Source organism: Strigops habroptila, chromosome 3, assembly GCF_004027225.2.
Source record: "Strigops habroptila isolate Jane chromosome 3, bStrHab1.2.pri, whole genome shotgun sequence".
Lineage (NCBI taxonomy): Eukaryota > Metazoa > Chordata > Aves > Psittaciformes > Psittacidae > Strigops > Strigops habroptila.
In genome coordinates, this window is record NC_044279.2 from 67,602,978 (window position 1) to 67,623,794 (window position 20,817).

A 20,817-nucleotide genomic window follows, 5' to 3' on the forward strand; every position below is an offset into this window, starting at 1 on the left:
TTGAAATGTCAACACTTCTTCAAAGCAGTGAAGTGTCTTGTCAGTTCAAGACTGCGCGTCAGTTGCTCATTTAAATTTTCCTAATGAGTGCTTAGGAGTACTTGTGAATCTCCTGCTGAGGCTGAAGAGACATTTTTGTTTGGGTTGGAAATAATTTTCCACTCCAGAAGACAGCCTGGTTTGTGCTACTGTGAAATGGTATGGACACAAAGCATTCAACATACAGACTTCAGCAGTCATTTGTAGCTGACTGTCTACTGCTTAACATCAGTCCTGCCCTTCTTTCTCAATTATAATGCAGCCTGTGGTCTTGAAGGTACTCAGTGGCCTGGGTCTAGAAAAATTGAAAGGCCTTTTAGAGATCTGAGATATAGACTGTACTTCTTTGGCAAATGAAACTTCTACGATTAAAGGTGATTTGAGCTAAAACTGAGAGCTATTTCTAGCTAGATTTCTCCAATCTCAGTGGTACTTTAAGAAAACTGTAACAATTTCTCTTTTATCAACAAAACTGCAAAATCCTAAATGCTATCTCTCACAAGAAGACGAATGAAGGAACAAAGCACATCTGATCATTATTAGTCTTTCTTAATACATTATTTGAAGATACTTGTTCTGATGTGATAAAAAAACAACGTGGAAATGTACACCCTAAAGAGGAGATAAGTTTTCCCCTCTTTCTGCTGAGGGAACTTAGTACCATTCTTGCGAATGTAAATCTTTGGTATCTATCCAGCTGTGCTCATTTGATCTTCCTGAAGGTGATGGAGCATGCAAGGAGGTGCTGAAGCATGACTCAGCCATCAGAGTTGTAGTTGCTTACTACAGGAATTTTCAACTGTGTATTTTCATTGAATCAAAGCGTATCAGCATTTGTGACCAGCAGGAGTTAAATGTGTAGAGGGAGATTGAACACATTATACTTTCTAAGAGAAGAGATAAATGATCTTTGCTAATATGCTTTGGAGTCAGCAAAGGTGGTTGCACCTTTTCAGCCATTTGTAGCATTACCTTCCATTTCCCTACGTACATGTACAAAGTGTAGTGCACGATTAGGCATCACAGCTCAAATCTTGATTAAGTATTTTGGATAGCATTATGCAGTAGCAGCTACCTGAGTATACTGACGGGCTTTCTTTAGGCAGAGTGTGCAGTTCATATCTCCTAATGAGCTCAAAATTCTACAGTATAGAGACAAGAGTATTTATAGACTGAAACAGAGCTCTGTATTATGCAGGGTATTACAATGGGCCAGTCTTTTTTCCTTTTTTTTTTCTTTTTTTTTCTTTTTTCTTTAAGATCTTTGCTGTGTGCACATTGAGAAATAATCTGATTAAAACAAAGCACTACAGAGGTACGTTGAGGGGAGAATTAATAGAATTTCTTTTCCATAATCCCTGTTAACAAGGTTGACCTTACAGGAAGGTTTGTTTTGTTGGGTTTTTTTTTTGTTTTTTCTTGGTTTTTTTAACCCTACTGATTCTTTTCTTTCTATTGATCTTGTGACTGTCCTTTTCCCATTGCTCTATTTCTAAAACTTACAGTAGCTACAGCAGCAGCTGATTAGGGGAAATGTTGACTGTTAGATAGTCATAAAGAGTAAAGAAGAAATAGCTTGTATTAATTAGTGTTGCTGTTTGGTTTGTGGTTCTCCTCTGAAGATATTACAGGGATTTTCAATATACTGGGATTGTGCAATTTGATCAGAGGTTCCTTGTGTTTGCCCTACTGTAGTACTGCTAAGCTGGGGGTTTCTCAGTAATAGCTGCAAAAGTGTGCAACACCTCCACGGAATGTCCTAGAATTTTATTTTTGTCCCAGTGGATCCAGTGTAAAAATAGCTTCCAACTAATTCCTTCTGCTTTATCAGTAGACATTAATTCCCTCCAGTTTAGTAGTCTTAATATATCCTTGTGAGGATATTAACATTTTATGAGATGTACAGAAGAATCGAAGAGATGTATGAGTCCATTAAATAAGAGAACTCACAGGACCGCAGGCTGTACAAAATCCATTGCAAGATCAAGAAGTGTTCCTACAAGCTAGTGTAGTGCTGGTCAGTAAATCCACCCAGCTTCCCCTTCCATGTCCTCCCCGAGGGAATGGCAGTGCCTATGCTCAATTATGTGTCCTGCTTTTTCCCAGCCTGCTTTTGTTGCCTTTTTCAGCTGTCCCATCATCTTTGTCAGCATAGCAACCTATTCAGCACTTGGACAACTATCTGATGCTCATTGGCCTAATTCTGCCAGACTTTCTCTGAACTCCCTGGGAAGAGGAAATATAGGGAAAGCTGCTCCACTGCACTGCAGCTGCAGCTGAGCAAATGTATGCGGCTTCTCAGAAGGGGCTTTCGTGACTACAGAAGCTCAAGCAGTTATACAGTTTAATATTCTGCTTGTTTCATGCATTGTAACTATTTGAAAATTGCATTCTTTTAAGTCATCCTTTCTGCACTGCATCCTTCCCCAAACTTCCTTTTTTGCTTGTGTTAAATATAAGATCAAGCTTAAAAGAACCAAAAATACAGATACACATAGTAAAAGCATCTGATCTACAGTAGTTCTCTTCCTTCTCCCTCTGATAATTTCATTTATCAGCAGTGTAGTTGATATGGTTGAAATCTAAAGCTTTTTGTGGTATATTAATTTCTTAATAGAGTCCCACATGGTACTTTTCAGACCACAGCAATCATTACAGTCCCACTTACGTGCAATAAGGTTATTGAAAGCACAGATAAATGTTACCTCCTATAAATTTAATGCAAGCTAGAGATGGAAAGTCGCCTTTAATCATGTGTTCCTTCAAGTTTATCACAGTCTATGATAGTATATTTGCAAGAATTTTTTCAACAGCACTTTCAAATATCAGTTGATGGGATTTTAAGCTAATGTCTGTGGTGCGCAGGTTTTCCAAGGTAAGGTCAGTAACCTAAACTAGAGTCAGCAATGTGAGGAATATGGGTGACTTTTTCACATCCACTTATAGTGTATCCTGTATTAGTACTTACTTTTCTACCACAAGAGTTGCACCAGAGTGATTCCTAATGCTGATTCCTGTTCTCTTTCCCTTCATGTTTGCTCCCTGGCAGGTCTGTGTAGTTACTGGAGGGATGGAGCCTGTGGCACACTGGACTGTGGTACCTGTGGAGAGGTGGCCAAGCCCTGACTCGTGCTGATTTATGCCTGTCTTTTATTAAAGGCCAGATATAGTCTATTTATTTTTTTTATTTTTTCAATTTCAGATCAAATACTTTCATTTCTCCTCACAATATGTTTTGGGAGTTTGTATGGGAAAGAACAGAGTTCTTTCTTAATTCCCTTATTCTTGGGAATTAAGGAGCTTTCCATTAAGTTTCTCTTTTTGATGGAGCCAGAGGTGCACTGCTCTGATAATGTAACACATCTAGGCCAAGTCTGTGAAGTGCTTTTGCTGCCCACTAATGCTGCAACATTGCTTAAAGGGATAAAAGTTAAAGATCCTCAGCACTTGTGACTTCAGTTGCTTTATATGTCACCTTGTCTTTCATGCTTTAGTCACTGCTGTATTAAACAGTGGCTGATCATTAACAACTTAATTAGGAGGGCTTATGGTAGGGATGGGGAAAAAACAAGAATAAAAAACCATATTTTCATGGGAGCAGGTTTTCAGGAGTATAAATAGACAAAGGTTCATTGAGTAAAGAAAGCTCAAAGTCAAAGGCAAATACTTTTTCAACTGACTATTATTAATGAGGTCATGAGGGAGAAGGTAGAGAATGAAAGCACAAGAGTTTTGGGGCAGCAATTTAAATCTCTCTCTTGAGGTCCACAGCACAACTAGATCCTTTGATTATGCTTAATTGGTTTTTATGAGAAAACCTGCATTTATGGAGGCCATATATGGGTTTGCTGCAGTACACTATTAAAAAAACCCAAACAAACACAAAATCCCCTTAATTTTCTAGCTTGTTAAGGTAGCATATGGTTTGTCTTTTATCCAAGAAATATAACAAGATGCCTGATACCAGACAGAGCATAAAAACCCTGTATGAAGTCCCTGTATTCGTAAAGCAACTTTAAGGTTAAATAAAGCCAAGGCCATCTTTTCTTCACTACTGTTATATGTTCCTATGCAGAAATCTCATATGTGTTCTGACAGTTCAAAGACACTGTTCATGAGTTATCGATTATTGTTGTTGTTTGCAGTGCCTCCAAAGCCAGTTCATCTTCAGAAGGTGTCACCTGTTACATACCAAACCCCTAGGCATAAAGCTTTATCAAATCAGAAACCAAGAATGGAGGAAGAGACGCCCACCACTGTTTCTGGTGTCACAAAGGAAAAGTCCAGTAAAGTATCAGATCTCATCAATCGTTTTGAGGGAGGCAGGTATGTGATAGAATTTGAATTGGTTTGTAACTCTGTTGTGTGTGGATTGTTGGAACTTAAACCTGTGAGGAAGAGCACTGGTACTGTGGTGGTGCTCAAACCCATCACTGCCAGAGGAGTTGATGGCAAAACTGCACGTGTTTTGAAATGATGTGAGCCAATTGTATGTTTGACCTGTACAAGCTGTGCTTTTTCATAAGGTGATAGTATTCTAGTCTTAATTTTTCTGAAAAAACAAACAAACAAAAAAAACCAAACCAAACGAGCCCCTCCCAAAAAACAAAACAAAACAAACAAAACCCACCAAAAACCAAGAAACAAACAAAAAACCACCAAACGAGCTAACTTGGGGCATTTTTAAAACATCCTGAAAAATGTCAGCAATTTGAAATAACTGCTGGTTTTAGAATGAAACATTGGAGCTAATCTTAAATTGTTTTGTTCTTGCAGAAAAAAATATTTACTTTTAGAAGCAAACAGAAAAACCTGAAATCCAAATTTTTTTCTTTTATACTGTGTCAAGCTATTCAGATCATTCATGTGAAGAGGGTGAACTGTACAAGTTGTTTGTATTGGTGTGGCATACATTCTCTAAACTGCTTTGTAGTTGGTGATTTTGGTGGATTAGCTTGGTGTTCTTGAGTTTTGATACTGCCTCTTACGGGAAACATTTGAAGCTTTGGAAAACATGAGCCACAGGGAACTCAGCTTTCACAAAAGTGTTACTTGTGTGCCTTTAATTAGCTGTATGTGGCAAGCATTAAAAGCAACTGAAGTTCCTAATATATCCGCCCGATATAAAGAGAGCGACTTTCCAGGAAGCCCACAACAGAGGTACAGCTCAAGAAACAGTCCGGTGACAGTTGAGCCTTGCAGGTTTTGGACGTGGCTTTCTCGTGTTTCCTCAGGATACTTATGTTCTGACGGGACGACCCCTATGGGAATGAATGCACGATGTGTAACAGCATGTCCTTCTGAGGAGCCAGAGTATTAAGGCTTTCCTTGAAAGAATTTCCCCTCAAGATGAGGGAAATTTAATCCTTTATACAGAAGCAACTGAGCATTGCAAAAATACATTCGTCTAGTGGAATAGAAATAATTTCAGAGCTTCTTCTGTCATTAATCAGGGACTTAATTGTACTCTGTCATGACAGCTGCTCAAATATGGGAAAAAGAAATTACTGTAGCACCTGAGGTCCTGTGAATTCTTCTAGCACAGGTCTCTAGTCCTGTTATCACTTTGTTTCATAGTCTTCCTCCAAAGCATCACATAAGTGTTTTTAACACTGTAGAATCCTTAGAAATGTAATTTTACCCTTTCTGAAAGGAAAATTCTCAGGTTGATTGTGCCTTACACCAGTGAGCACTACATTTCTTCCTCCTGACGTGCTTGCTGCATTGTACAGGAACCTTTTCAATATTGCGCAATTAAAGGAAGTGATAAAGAAAGCAAGGAAAACTGCCTTATTTGTAGACTTTTACAAGTAGGGACATTTTGGTTTGGGGACTCCGGGAAGCTGAATCGTTTTTTGGCTAACATCATCCATTAAGTACACCCAATCATATGTGTCCAATGATTAAATTCTCCTCAACTCTGTGATCTCTGCTTATGAGAAACTTCCATAATTAGCATGCTGAGTTCTGGAATATCCTGCTGTGGCTGTGGAAGCAATTCCTGTTTTTTAAATGAGCTAAGCTCACAAAATGTGTCTTCCGTGAAGGTGAACTTCACTTTAAATAATTGGTCCTCAAATGACTAGATAGCATGTTCATGAACTGCAAACTGATTATCAATTATGATAACTTACTTTCATTGGTCTGTGTAGCCCATAAACATGTAGGTATGGCAGAAAGTTAATTGAACCTCTTTGCTGTGTGCAGGCAGTAGAATTAATTTATGCTTTTCAATCTTGGAGTTAAGCTTATTTTTTTTAAGAGGCATGATCTTTACATAACTAAAGGGAAACTGACTTAGTTTTTTTCCTTATATGACAGAAGCAGATGAACCTGGTATAAGATATTTTTTGAGCTCTGAATATGGACATGTAGAATATGTTTTATAATATTTGTCATAACTGTCCTATAAGGAGTAAATGTAGAGTTTATAAACAGTCTTCATCTTTTCAAAAATTAATGGTCCATACGAGGAACAATATGTTAGAGGACAGTCACACTATTGTTTTGCAAGTTGAATATGGCTTGTTAAATGTACTTAAAGGCAAAAATGTATAGGTTTTGTTTTGATTCCAATGATTTTTTTTTTTTTTTTTTTTAATTATAATGAAGGCAGGCACTTTTACACAGTAGGCTACCACTTACACCAGCCTAAAATTCAAAATCTCAAAAATAAATGAGAGACGGAGATGGTTAAAGGTATGAACAGGGATAAAATATGTTTAAAGTGGAGGTGAAATATGGAAGGAAAAAAAAAAACTTGGGAAAGATGCAGTAAGATAAAAGGACACTGCTAAATAAGGAAACTGGTGGAAGAAACGGGATAAGAATTCAAAGCTCTTCCTGAATTACGCTGAACTAAGGAAAGGGATACTAAATGTTCTTGGACGTTTTTCATGCATTTTGTGTAATTAAAGGGTAATTAGGGAACAGGCTGTTTGTTAATTTAAGCATTGGACGGAGACTTGAGAGACTGTGAGTCTTTCTACATTTCTGCCAATAATCTTCTGGGACACTTTGCTTCATGTCTCAGTGCCTCAGTTCCCTTGACTGTCACATGAAGCTGATCTTACTGCCTTCCATTTTACAAAGGAGATTCAAGACACGTGAGGATGTAGTGAATCGATATGGATGGCACTCTGAGTTTCCAGTAAGAGATGAATGTTTGTGTGTGTGTTAATGGAATAATGTAGTTCAAGTCTCAATAGCCTGAACTTCCTAATACTAGCACAGAAAAAAGGGGTTGGGAGGATTTGTTATATGGTGCAACTCTTCTACTCCGCATACCAGGGATTTTCTGTAACGCCATGTTTATCTTTTCTCTCATCTATGTTTTATTTGTTTGGTGTTTTTAGCTCATTAAATCCTAGTGATTTGAAGAAAGATTCCTCTGTTCTTCACATTTCTAAATCTCAAGGAAGATATGGGTTAACACCACCACCTCAGCCAAAACTCCCCACCCAGCACCCACTACAAAAACAGGGAAATGGTAATACTGACAAAACTCAGGTTGCACAAATACACACAGCCAATGGAGTAGTAGCACAAGACCAGCTGGAAGATGAGGACAGGAGGTTACCAGATCGTGAATCTGCTGTGACCACCCCGGTTCCAGATAATGCCATCAACAGCAGCTTGATAAATGGGGAAAGAGAAAGTGCTTCCAGAGAGTCACTGCGAAGTATAACTGCCTGTGAAGGACAGATGCTTAACAGCTGCTACAGGACTCCAAGCAGTGATACACTGCTCCCATCTGAAAATGAAACTCTAGAAATTAATACTAACGTGAAGGAAGAACCAACTGAGGAAATCAGTAAGCAAGATCAACCTGTAGAAACAAAGGTAACAAGAAAAAGAATCTTCTGTTCTTGCTGTATTATTACTGTGTGTATTTTCTCTAGGTTTTTATTTACAAAAAATAAGCTTCCAAGAGCAAGCCAGAAAGCTGAAAATCTTCTAGTTATTTTTCCTCTGAAAAAAGACAGGAAATAAAAGTTTTGCTTGCCTTCCCCATTAGCTATCTGAGGTTTTTTAAAAAAACCTCAAACTGAAATGGGTGTACATGTTTATCACTATGCCTCAGCTGTGCCATACTACAAGGGACTTGTTAATGGTGTCTATAAACCAAAATTCCATGTGTAGTAAACTACAGTGAGAGAGCAGAACTACTGTGTGAATCCTTAAACTAGGGTAGTCGTCAAGTAAAAGCTGAAAAGGCAGTGGCAGTCTGCTCAGTATCAGATAGACACAAGGTTCAGAATATAAGAAAGATATGCCTTGTTAATAAGGAGAACATATATCATGATGAATTTGAGCTTACTTGTAAGGAAGGTTTTAAATAATTAAGGGAAGTAAGTGGGTGGAAGAAAATCTGCCTTGGGAAATTAATTGCTGAAAAATTGTGCATATTTCCACTTCTGAAAGTTTGATTAAGCAGTTTGTCTTCTCATACTGAAGCATTGGTGGCCGGTGAACATCATTAACAGTTCTGGTCCATCCGTGCCCTGTGTAAGTCATGATGGGACAATGGTACTGAGCAGGACCCTTCTGGCCTTCCTCTTCACCTGAGAGCCAAACAGCTGAGCACTGATAAAGCTCATCACTGCTTGTCAGGAGGTCACCTGCATCAGTTAACTACCAACCTCTTCAAGCCCTTGAGTTTGGTTAGCTAGGGGTCACATACCTACACACTTGAGGATAATTTCTGTGTGTGGGAAAGGTGGGCCTCAAATTCTCATGTATTATAGGATAAAGTATCCCAGAAAATGACAAGATGATGGGTTGTGTGGGCTTTCTTCTTTGTTTTAGGAGTTGCTTTTGCCAGTAATGAATGAATGCTATGATTTCCACCTAAAAATAAGACTGGTCACAGCCCAAGGCACCTTTAACTTGTCATTCCTCTCATGTTTTTATCTCGTGTTCAGTAATGCCTGTTTCCCCTCTCCATGCCTATAAAGGCATGCTGAATGCTCTGTGGGCAACAATGTTAAGCTTGAATCCAAGTCACGCAATAAGGGGTTGGCAGTATTTTCAGGAAAAAGCAGAAATGGGAGGCAGTCCTGTTGTAAAGTACAGGAAGGAACTGGGCAAATGCTAATGGCAGCAATCTCATCAAAATCTGTCTTTGAGCTGCTGGGACCAAAACGTGTGACCTGTCCTACGCTGACCAGGAGTAAAATAGTGAGGTTTAATGTGACTGCTACTAGGTGTATTGTTTGCTGGTGCTTGAGGAGTGAAAACCCCAAACAATACAAACTCATGCAGGAAGACTCTTAAGTCAGCGTTGGTGGAGAGCTGAATCTGTAAAACTGAACTGGGTCACAGCAGCACTTCCTGAGATACAAGCTTACTTGTGATACAAGGACATCCCCTTTAGTCTAGAGAGATGAAGTGTGTCTACCACAGACTGATCTAAGGGTCACGCTTTACAAAATCACACTGATTTAGTTTGGATTAGTGCAACCTATAGTTTGAAATCAGCCCTGTGGAGGTCTAAGTAGCTGCTGTCACTCTGTCTGTAATAGGGAGAAGGTGATGAGGAACAGGAGAGGTTTGGTAAAGCTTTAAGCTGTTTGTGCATCCAAGCAGGAATATGGAAGAAGTAAAAGCATTTAGACAGTCTGTGATTTTGCTGAGCGCCCACTTTTTCAGTAAAGAATCTTGAAACTGGGATGCAGTCCAGCTGAAGTTGCACTGCACAGACTAACAGCACTCTTCTGACCTGCTTAATTAAGCAAGTGTTAGTACAGTTGAGTAAAAGCAATATGAGCAGATGCATGAGTCATAGACAAACTTTAAATTATGCATCTGATATATATATATTTTGATACCAATGTGAAGCATCTTATCTCTTGCATGCCATATTTCCTAATTCAGAGAAGAGGAAAAAAAAAGTGGTGCTATATCTTTGTAAACACATACACATACAGTGGGAATAAACTAAGTCCCCTGCTGGAAATGGTGAATTAAATTGGGGAAAGATGCAAAACCAGAGCAGAAAGTACTTTTTAGACTTGGAAAAGAAAGTTTATTTTGAAATAGTGTTGCTCTTACAACTGTTTTCCCCCACTCCCTTATCACTGTAGATCTGACTAAAGTCAGAGTATTGTAGGTTCTGGAAAAGCTGAGACAAAACATCTTAAATTTGGCAGTGTTCTGAAACATTTTCCCCAAACTACCAGAACATGCTTTATTTCTCGTGTTTACTGAATTAATTTGAAAGTCACAAGCCACAAGTATCACAAGTAAAAAGACAATTAGAAGTAAAAAGTTTCCTGCCTTGCAGCAGAAGCACCTTCTGTCATAAAATTTAGTCCGCCGAAAATGTGGAGGCTGAATAGTATAAGAACCCAGTCAGTTAACTTCCTGAGTAACATCTTGTGAGAAATCTGCTGCTAGAGCTAACTGAAGACAAGGAGACAAATGCTTCGGTGTTTGTTGTGAGACTGGTAGGAAACAGGGATATAGACTGCAGGCATGCCACAGATGGAGAAGAATCCATTGCGCATCTTTCATGAAGCCCTTGCTCAATGTTTTCTTTCAATGGTTCTGGGCTCTGGTATTTCAGATGCAAAACCTAGTGGAGGTGGTATATTTCTAAAGGTAAGGTCAAGTTTTGATTTAATTAGGGTGACACTTTGTTGCAAAGTTAATTTCCTACCAATAAACTTTTTACTGTTGCAACATTTTGAGAGGTTTTGCCAACTTCCTACTGGTTCTACAATTTTATGGTCATCTTTAGAAACAGTAAAACAAAGCTGTGTCTTTAGCACCCAATATAAATACATACATCCTCTTGAGAAGAGCTGCTTCTTTAGGGATACCAAGATCTTTACTTCTTTTCTTGGTTGCTCTGCAAGAAACTCACGTATCATTTGTGCAATGGGCTGTTGTATAGAGCTAATATTCCAGAAGGTGATGGTGTCATTCAGGATTTTCATTGCAGGTCTTGCAAAATATAGTGCTTTCCTTGATTTCAGAAACTGAGGACTCGAGAGATTAAAGGAAATCTTAAATTCTTCCAGAAATTTACATTTATATTCCTAATACTTAGGGAAGAAAGCTTTTGTTTGGGTCATGAAGCAGCTGTGACATGAATGGTTTTAGAAAAGAAAAACTCACTTTGTTACTTTAGACCAAACTCGGCATTACAAACAAACAAGCACAACATAGTTTGAATGATATTTGTTCATACTCTACATCTCTTACCCTGTGTTGCTTAACATCTTACTGCAAAGCTCTTGGGACAAGGGCTGCACCTAAATAGGATTGAATCATATACAGCATCACTGTCATGTTGGTATGTATCGTTTTCTTGATAGGAGACAGTTCCTGGTTGGTTTGAATAAGTTACAGCTATATTGGAATTTAGGTTTATGTAAAGGCTGCTTTACATTAGCATAATTTTTGCAACTTTAGGTCAATGGAAAAAGCAATGTTTGGAAATATGAACACAGCTACAAACAGTTCATACTCTCAGCAGCATTTTTCATACTACTTCTTCATTTCAGAGTTCAAGAACAATTTAGGTAAAAATTACTTGTTGGAATTTGTGAAGCATCCACAGAAATTTAATGATTCTAAGGATGTGCAGTTTCATACAGAATACATAACTAGGCCCGGGTAAAGTACTTACTGTAAGCATCCATATAGAGATACAAGTTTACAGTCCTGCCTGATGTACCTACTGCTATTTCGTTTCTGATATTTTGATGAACAGTTAAAATGATATACCTCTAATCTGAACATTCTGAATGTAGCACAGTAGCCATTTCTCTTTGGCTTATGCATTGAGTTGCCATGCATTACAGATTGTCATGGAAGTTTGAAATGTTCCCAGAAATCATTGAGAAGTTTTGATGAAGTGATAGAGGATATGTCCACATACACCTTGTAGTGAATTTTTGTCGAAGTGGTTTTTGTTAACAGCAAGGAAACCAATATAAATACTGATACACTGAAAGTATAAAGAAATCATAGGAGGGAAACATAAAACTTTCCAGAAAAAAAATGTGTCCATATCTTTAATTTCTATTATTTTATCCTACTTGTGAAGAGAAGTGTGGATTTATGGTTATATCCTGTGAAAATAAAGCTTAACTTGTAACTTGAGTATTAAAATTCCCTTTTAGTGTTAATTATTAGATTTGATACAGTAGTTCTCTAGGGGAAAGCATTGAAGTTCTCAAAAGCTGAATACTAACTTCATGTTTTCCATGTTTTTTAATTTTTTTTTCTTTAAGAATTATTCCTCCATTACCTCTACAAGGTTTTTCAAGACTGTTTTGTTGAACAGCTCTAATAACGAATGGCTCTGTCATTCTCACTGTCACAAATACCGTTCAGGATTTATTTCCAAATTATGTTGTAAGAGTTGCTTCCTCTGCCTGGAATAGCCAAATTCAGGTCTGCAGAAGTTGAGCCCCTTCTTGGAGTCTGCATGCCCTGAGCCCATAGCTTGTTCCTGCATGCCTGCTTCAAGGAGGGCTGGGTGGGCAGCTGGGGGTAAAGGTGCAGCATAGTGTGGTGTGTGCTGCAGCAGAGCTGGGATGGCTGCAGATGAATTCCCTGAAAGCAGGAACTAAATGCATATATATTATATATACACATATGCGCATATGCCAGCTGCAGCACTGGCTTTGAGCAATTGGGGAGTCTTTCCACCAAATGTGCTGTACTGTGTAGTATGGTGCCGCCAGGACCTGTGTGCCCACTCATGCATCTGGTCCCAGTTCACCCCATGTGCTCAGGACAAGCAGCTGCCACTTCCATCAAGAAAAGCTCCACAGGAGGTGGATGCCACTACTAGCAAAATAGCCTGGGACCTATTGTTTTCAAGCTGGAGTGACCTTGTGGACACCAGGTGCTTTTTATAGACAGGGTACTGCATGAGACACTGAAGTGGGTGAATGATTAGGGAGGAGGTTGGAGCTAGGAGCAGAAACCCCAGCTGGGAGTTCATGTAATGTGGGCAAATCTCCAGATGGTGGAGTAGGATACTGAGGGCGTCCCTAAAATAGAAGTAGCAATACAGTTTTGTGTTCTTTTTGCACTGATTTAACCCTGTAGGCGGGTGTTTCATGCTGGAATAAGAACATGCTACTGTTCTTATTAAAAGATACATCATCCGTGGTGTGTATTTTTTTACTCACATAAAAGATTCTTGTGTCAGGTAGCGCAATTGATGTAGAGAGAAAGCTGAGGTTCAAGAGTTAGGAAGATACAAAATGTTGATACTGAAAGGGATGGAAAAGCTGGGGTCAGAGTGTACTGGGAGAGTAAAAGGGGTTTCTCTGAGTTAGGAGTGAGAATTAAATGGTTTTTTCTAGTTGCTCATTTTATGTGATTGCTATGAGTCTGTTATGTGTGATTCCCCCCCCCCCCCCCCTTAATCAGTTCAAGTAATCTTCTGAAAATTGCAGATTGGTTCTATAGCAGTGCTTCAGGGAGCCAAGGAACCAGTAGCCCCCATGGTTTTGTGCCTCAGGTCCACATATGAGATCCCTTGTAAACGGCTGCACTAAACGGCATGCTGTAGCCATTAATGACTAATCCTCCAGCTCCCTGCAATGTCTCTTGACAGCACTTAAAATGCTGTTCTGTAGGTTACTGTGGTTGCTATGCTGATTTAAACAGATTTAATGAACAGCTTTGAAGTCACTGTTGAAAACCTGTATTTAGGGAGGAGGCTTGCCATGAAGCAGTGTGACTGTTAACACTGCAGATTAAAATTGAAATGTGTTCAGATTTGAAATACTTAACTGAATACTGAAAAGGGGGGAAAAAAACCCACTGAAGTCCTTAAATGAAAAAACTGTACTTTAGTATTCACTACTCTGCAAACCACCCTTACAAATGTACATGCAAATGTTTATCATACTCTCGTGGAAAGCAGTGTGCAGTTTGAAATCAGAAATGACTCTCTCAAGCTCTCCTCTTTATTTTTTTTATGAAGTCTTTCTCTGGTTTGTCTAGTAAGTTGCCACTTTCCCATAAGCACTGTGATAAGACTGCTGTTTAGTTAGGAAAAGACTCGGATGTTGTTAGATGTGAACACTTCTAAATCTGGAAGAAAAAAATCTTGTAATGCAAGTGTCGTTTTGTTGAATCTGACACTTGTGGGCCTGAGGCATTTCCCTAATGTTTTAATATTGTAGAAGGCTGTGCTTTCATTGTTTGTTTTGCAGTAGCTTCTCACAGTAACTCACAATTTTATATTCTAACATATTTAGTTTAACATTGATATTTGAATGAACATTTTAAGTTTCCATTCAGCAGAAGAATCAAAAATGTATTTTGCGGAATGAAAGACTTTGAAGTGAAAACTTCCCCTAAGATGAAGTGACTTCCATAAAGACATAGCGAAGGAGCCCTATAATTGCAGTCAACAATTAATCAGCAATGAGTGTATTGATGAACACAAAACATTTTGCATGGTATTTTTCGATAATTCTGTCATGCAAAGAACATGCAGTTCAAATAACTTTTGAAATGGTGGTGGGGGCGAATGCCGACTAATCCCATCTGTTCCCTCTTACTCGGCAAATCAGTTCTTCCAGCTCTGAAAGGCCAGTGGTACTTGATTACCAGGATATGAGCTGATCTGCTGAGTGGTGCTTTGCCAAAGATCCCTGTACAAATGGGGAATTATTAAAAGTTTTAGGCTTCGAATTTTGCTCTGCTGTTTGACTGATTTTTACCTTCTCTGTGTTTCTTGATTAAACTGCTGAAAAGTTTGTATTTTTCAAAATGAGGTGTCGATTACTAAATGTGAAACTTGGATTTCAGTTGCTCTTTGGACTATAAGGTAACCATATGTCTTTTCAATTTTTTAAATAATAAATTACATTTCCTGCTGTATTCTAAGAGCTCTTGTTTTCTCCAGGAGACAGATGAGCAAAAACGTCACAAAATTGCCAGTGAACTTCTGCAAACAGAAAAAGCTTATGTTAGCCGCCTTGACCTCCTAGATGGGGTATGTTTCTCTTCAATTTGTTTTTATTGTCTTGCCTTGAATTCATTTGAATGGCTATGCATAAGTGTGTATATAAATTGCGTAAAAGGTGGCATGTTTTTCGTATTTTGCTGACTTTTTCAGTCAGTCATTTGCTCCTGCCACATAACTTTGCCTATGTTTCTCTTTTAAAAATGTAGTGTTCTTGAAAGCATTAGGATTTTGTGGATATTAATGCAATATGTTCTGTATGTATAGATGTCACCATAAGCAGTAGTAGTGCTTACCGGAAGCCCTTCCAACAGAGGATGGATAACCATTTCGTGGCTTTTGGTGAAATGGAGAAGGGTATCATTTTATAATACTGAAATCACCCACCCACTAAAAAATTACTAAATCTTTCAGAATTGAGCCACCCAATCAGAGTTTTTCTTTAGTGCCCATGAACCTAGGAAGATGCCCATTCTAAACTATTTTCCCACTATACATTTAGACTAAATCCTGTTGAAGTGAACAGAAATTACTCTGCCAGGAAATTCCTGCAAGGAAAGGGTTGAATTGTTGTGCTCTGTAGAATCCAATTGATATTTCTTAAACGTGAAAGTTTGTAGGTTTTGAGTATTTTTCTGTTAGTCTTGTTTATTTCCTCACATAATGCATCAGTTTTACCTGGATGCCCATAGCTTTGCGTTGTCTTACTCCATTATATTTTTCTCAGACTTTGCTCTTTAAATTTCTCAGGTCTAACATGTAAGTCTTGTAAAAATGATTGGTGGAAAGTAAAAAGCCTCAATTGATAGAATAATTGTTCAGACTACTTGGGGATGTAAGTAACTGTCCTCATGAAAGTGGATTTACCTGGCAGATCCACACTGGGATGGATATAGGGTGTGTTTTAAAAGACAGAGTTTTGCAGTGCTTTGATTTAGAGTACTTTAAAAAGTGCTTTGATTTAGAGAAGTTTAAAAATAAAGAAGGAAAATGTTTACTTAATTCATAGGTTTTTCTGATGGGTAATATACAGTTATTTTCCTTGATGTGATTGTAAGTGCATCACTCCTATGCCTGTTTGCCAAATATTAACTGGACAGAGTTCTGAAACTGCTTAACTGCTGCTAATGAAATAAACCAGGAGACTTGGAAGTGACTTGTGTTTCTGAACTTGGTTAAAAAGTTATGTAACCTTTATAGTCTTCAAAGTAATTTGTCAAAATTAACTAACTGTCCTCTTGGAGGTGTAGCATGGCAAGCATGTTTTTAAAAGATATGTAAAAGCATATGGCTTTTTTCTTTGTAAGATACTTCTACTGTCTCAGTTGAGCTGATCAAAGTTCCTATCTTCAGACTCTTTTCTTCTTTGCCTAGCCTTTACTCAAACACCTGAAGCCCTCTCTAGGGAGATGCAGTCTATTCAAGCACAGGAGAGGGAGGTAGAAGGACCAGAGCTCCCCATAACCACTGTTTTATGTGCACATTAACAGCTGCACATGTCTCTAGACATTTTGTAACTCTATCTAGTCAGGTAGAGCCTACTGGCGGAGAAAGAATATATTTTTTTAAAAGAGAGACTATAGTAGAGTCCAATCAGAATGTGGCCCCTTTGAGGCTTTAAATGGTATGTGGAGACTGCTTATAGTCTGCAATTACTTTGATTTCAAAAGGATGAGAGGATACAGCATACAAGGAGAGTGGCTGGACTAATGGTGATCAGAGATCATGCTAATTGAAAAGAAAGCAGGGGTGGAAAACACAACTAGAAAACTCGGAAAGCTGAGATGATGTAGCTGTTAAAACAGACAGGATGACTGGAGTCAATCCAAAATGGCACTACTTCAGTTTGGCTTTCCTTATGTCTACTCTGCCTGCAGATCTTTCCTGGCTCACAGTTAAAAAAAGTGTGGTGTAAGGAGAGAAGCTTTTACTTCCAGTGAGGGAAAGACAATAAATGAGTTTGTCCTTACCCGTCTGTATTATTGAAATAGTAATCTTGTTTCAGTTGGGATAAAAGGGGTGCATAAGTGGTCTTCCATTGATTAAAGATAATAGGCTGATATGTTTGGGGGTCTCTTTTTATATTGCAGGTATTCTATTCCAGACTCCTTGAGGAAGCCAATAGAGGTTCATTTCCAGCTGAAGTCGTTAACAAAATCTTTTCTAACATTTCATCGATAAATGCCTTCCACAGTAAATTCTTACTTCCAGAACTCGAGAAAAGAATGCAAGAATGGTAAGAGGCAATTTGCAGGTTAATATACGACTAAAACTGTGTCTGTGGAAACTTTGTCATAGAATTGAGATAGGGAAGGTACCTTCATAATTGAGTGCTCCAAGCCCAGGAAGTACTGTGGGTAGGAGGACATCTGCTCTTCCACTCTTCATTATGATCTGACTCAGTAGAGGACTTGCATAATTTGCTCAAAATAAAGGACATGTAGCTCGCCGAAGCCAGTGAGATTACTCGTGATTAAATGCCTTGGTGAATTAGGGGTTCAGACTGAAATTATGTGCTACCTGGAAAATTCATTGCACAGAATACAAAACTGAGATAAATAATGTGTTTTGTGCTACCCGTGTAGCACAGTAACCTTTGTCATTACCACTTTCTGTAAAAAGGATAAGGGATATATTCTTATTTTTCTGTGATTTGGTTTTCTGTTTGAAATAAAAATCCATGTCAGGTGTATTTTGGGGCCATTTTCCCCCCAGCTTTTGTTGACCTCTATTTGGAGCAAGCAAGAAGGACAACTGAGGTGTAAATATACTCTGCAATGATCATTTAAAGATACTGTAGTATCTTTAATATCCTTGATATTCTGGAGATACTAAAATATAGCTACATATTTTTGGTCTGTATGTAACTGGGGAAAAAAAAAAGTCCCAAACCACTGCTGCTTCCCTACCTTATTTGGGAAAGGGGTCACCTCATTAAACAAACAAACAACCCGAAAAAACCTCCAAATATTGCTTCACCCAGTTGTTTCACCTTAGCACCTGTTTGGCACCTGTATTCCATGTTATCTAGGGTTTATTATGAGGAATTCAAGTGTTCGTTCATATATAATTTGCAGTTACACTTTCATATAACTCCTTAATTGTCAAAATTCACACTAAAAATTGAGAAATAATGTATTTGTGACATATGTAAAATTCTTTAACCACACAGTGGTGCTTTAGACAATGGCTGTGTGTCTCCTGACTCTGTAAGATGATTTCCCCTTTAAAATAATTCTTAGAAATAGATTCTTAGAGATAGAATAGTTACCAGTCACAAACACGTTAGCCGTATATAGCTGATAATTCAAGAAAGTAAATAAAATGTAAGCATAATGAAATACAGGATGGCTGACACCGTAACTTATGTTCCTTGCAAAATGACCATGTAAAGTAACCCTATCCTTTTCTTCTAATCAATTAAAAAAAATCTGTTAGGGAATATGAACGCCGAGATTAAAATAGAGTGCATATTCATGAGAAGTGGAGTTTAACTTATTGTAATGAAGTTTAAAAATCAGCTTATGCTACATTATGTCAGTGCTGTATGTATTTGAAATTAAATTTGTGATGTACTCTTAAAATTTTGCTCTAGATACTTTATAGAGCACAGAAGATGGTTGCACTATCTTAAGTATTTGCAAAATGCTAAATCGCTCACTAAAACTGTGTGTGTAATACTGTGTTTCAAGAGTTGAAAAGTGCTTTTGCAGATGAGCTTTCACTACTATTGGTACAAAACTAATAAATTGCATCATTTAGATATTATGTCTCCACATTGCTTAGAAACAACCTCTGTGATGTACCTGAGACAGCTTGTTTAAATGTCCTTAAAACATTATGCTTTTGGGAGGAGTTAGAAGAAAGGGTGCAGTTGAAGAGGACTATTTCTGGTCATTGCTGGAAGAAAAATCTGGGATAACTTTCTCTCCGCATCACCAGCCTATGAAACTGCCTGGCACAACAGCTTCTGCCAGATAGTCCACTTTCCTCAGCAGCTCCCCTAATTAGACATGGAAAATACTCAAGATTGTTCTATTGGTAGGTTTATGCACTTGTTCTGTTATTCTTTAGCTTCCAATAAAAATAGCTGAATAAAAATTTCTGACACTTCCCCCAGGTTGGGGTTTGTTTTGAAATTTAAGTTAAAAATACATACTTTTGCAACTGCAAAAGCAGATCAGAAGGAGATTCTTCTTTCTTAGAAGAAAAGGAAGTGTGAATCTAAGCTTTTTGGGTAGAAATGAAATTTTCTACTTGCTGCATTTTGAATGAGTTGAGCAACAGCTGGAGCCAAATATCTTTTACAAGATATGGCTTGAAAACACTGGAAGCAGCCTTGTTGCAATGTATTTCCCATGAAAAGAGCATAACAGAGCATAATAGTGATCCCACATCAAACAAAATACCTATCTAACTTTGTCTTGTGTACCAGAAAATGACTGAGAGCAGATATCTGAGGAGGAATATAAGAACACAGCATTATAGCCTCAGGGTTGGGGGTGTGAAGAAATTATTTCACTCTTTCAATACAAAGTTTTGGAATCTGCAGCAATTACAAACCCAACCTACTCATATGATTTGTTTTGCTTCCAATTTTGTTAGATGCCTGTTAGCTTGTATATTGGAAGAGGAAGCAGTTGTTCCATAGGCACCTTTACAGACCTTTCCTTAGTTTTCTTGCAGCCATGATGGTTTGAAATGAGATGCTACAAATCATGAGTAGCAAGTCAGCTATTTCATGTTTGAGTTTTTAGAATGTAAAGGTGAATACCATTGTGGTCTGATAACACAGAAACACTTTGTATTCCTGTACCTACATTACAATGTAAAGTCCTGTTCTTGACACACATAATGATGCTATCTTTGTTGTTGGCAACAGTGTGGTGCTGATTTGGGTCCATGGTGGTAGTTCTCTTTCTGATCTGAGTATCCAAGAGAACAGCAATTGTCTTGGACCTGATGGCACTTAGTAGAATTTAATATTTTGGCTCATGGTGTGTAGTGTTTAAATATTGGATGAACATAGTCTATACTATGAACAAGTATAGACTAGTTGTCTATACTTGTAAGTTCATCAAGGGAGGGTGCTGTTCTCAGAAGGTTCTGCTTTCTGTGACTTCCCTGTCCTCCCTGCTCTTCTAGAGTTCTTTGTGTGATGTGGACCTTGTCTTTCTTACCTGAAATGATGACGAATTTGTGGTTTTACATCTTCACTGTCTTTGGACATCTATGAGTCTTGCATGAAAAGCAGTTAGTAATTTTTGAACCTTTACAGATAGTGAAATGGCAGTGCTCTGTGTAAATGAGCAGCCACAGGTTCACAGGAGCAGACATAGCAAACTAAACTGTTCATACTTCTTGGTTTATAAAAGTTCTAACATTTGCTTTTAATGTCTGTCTAGTAACAATTGTGAAATATTTAAGTAGAAGTATTATTTTTGGTGTCTGTTTCTTTGGATAAAAAGACTTTCTGCTATAATTTTTTTAAATTGTAAAATGTTATAATTATCTCTAAAATTTATCAGAAAACATTAATGTCTGTGGGTTTGTTTTGGTTTTTTGGTGGCCTTTAGAAATATACTCACATTTCCTTCAGTTCTGTTGGAATTGGAATGATTTGTAATTTATTTTTGGTTAAAAATCAGGCTGCTACATTGCAATAAAATTACAACCTGGGGGAATAACATTTAGTGAATCAAAGGAGTGAGTTTTTGGTTTAAATTGCTAGCTTGCCTTTGAAAGTGTATGTGTCTGCTTGCAAATAGAGTGGTTGAACAAATACATCAAACCAATTAAGGGTGGAGAGAACACTCACCCTTCAGAGGTGATTT

At 38.0% G+C, this 20,817-nt stretch overlaps 1 protein-coding gene across 6 annotated transcripts in view; it reads left to right on the forward strand.

Moving 5' to 3' along the window:
* FGD4 (FYVE, RhoGEF and PH domain containing 4) overlaps positions 1-20,817 on the forward strand; it is a 105,578-nt gene that overhangs the window by 72,812 nt on the left and 11,949 nt on the right. For 5 of the 6 annotated variants that reach the window (XM_030479558.1, XM_030479559.1, XM_030479561.1 and 2 more), the window contains exons 3-6: positions 4,185-4,365; positions 7,395-7,881; positions 14,924-15,013; positions 17,074-17,219. In XM_030479558.1, the coding sequence (XP_030335418.1) occupies positions 4,185-4,365; positions 7,395-7,881; positions 14,924-15,013; positions 17,074-17,219 (904 nt within the window). Of the gene's footprint in view, positions 1-4,184; positions 4,366-7,394; positions 7,882-14,923; positions 15,014-17,073; positions 17,220-18,788; positions 19,025-20,817 lie in introns of those variants that run through there. The other variant, XM_030479563.1, reaches the window with a different exon arrangement.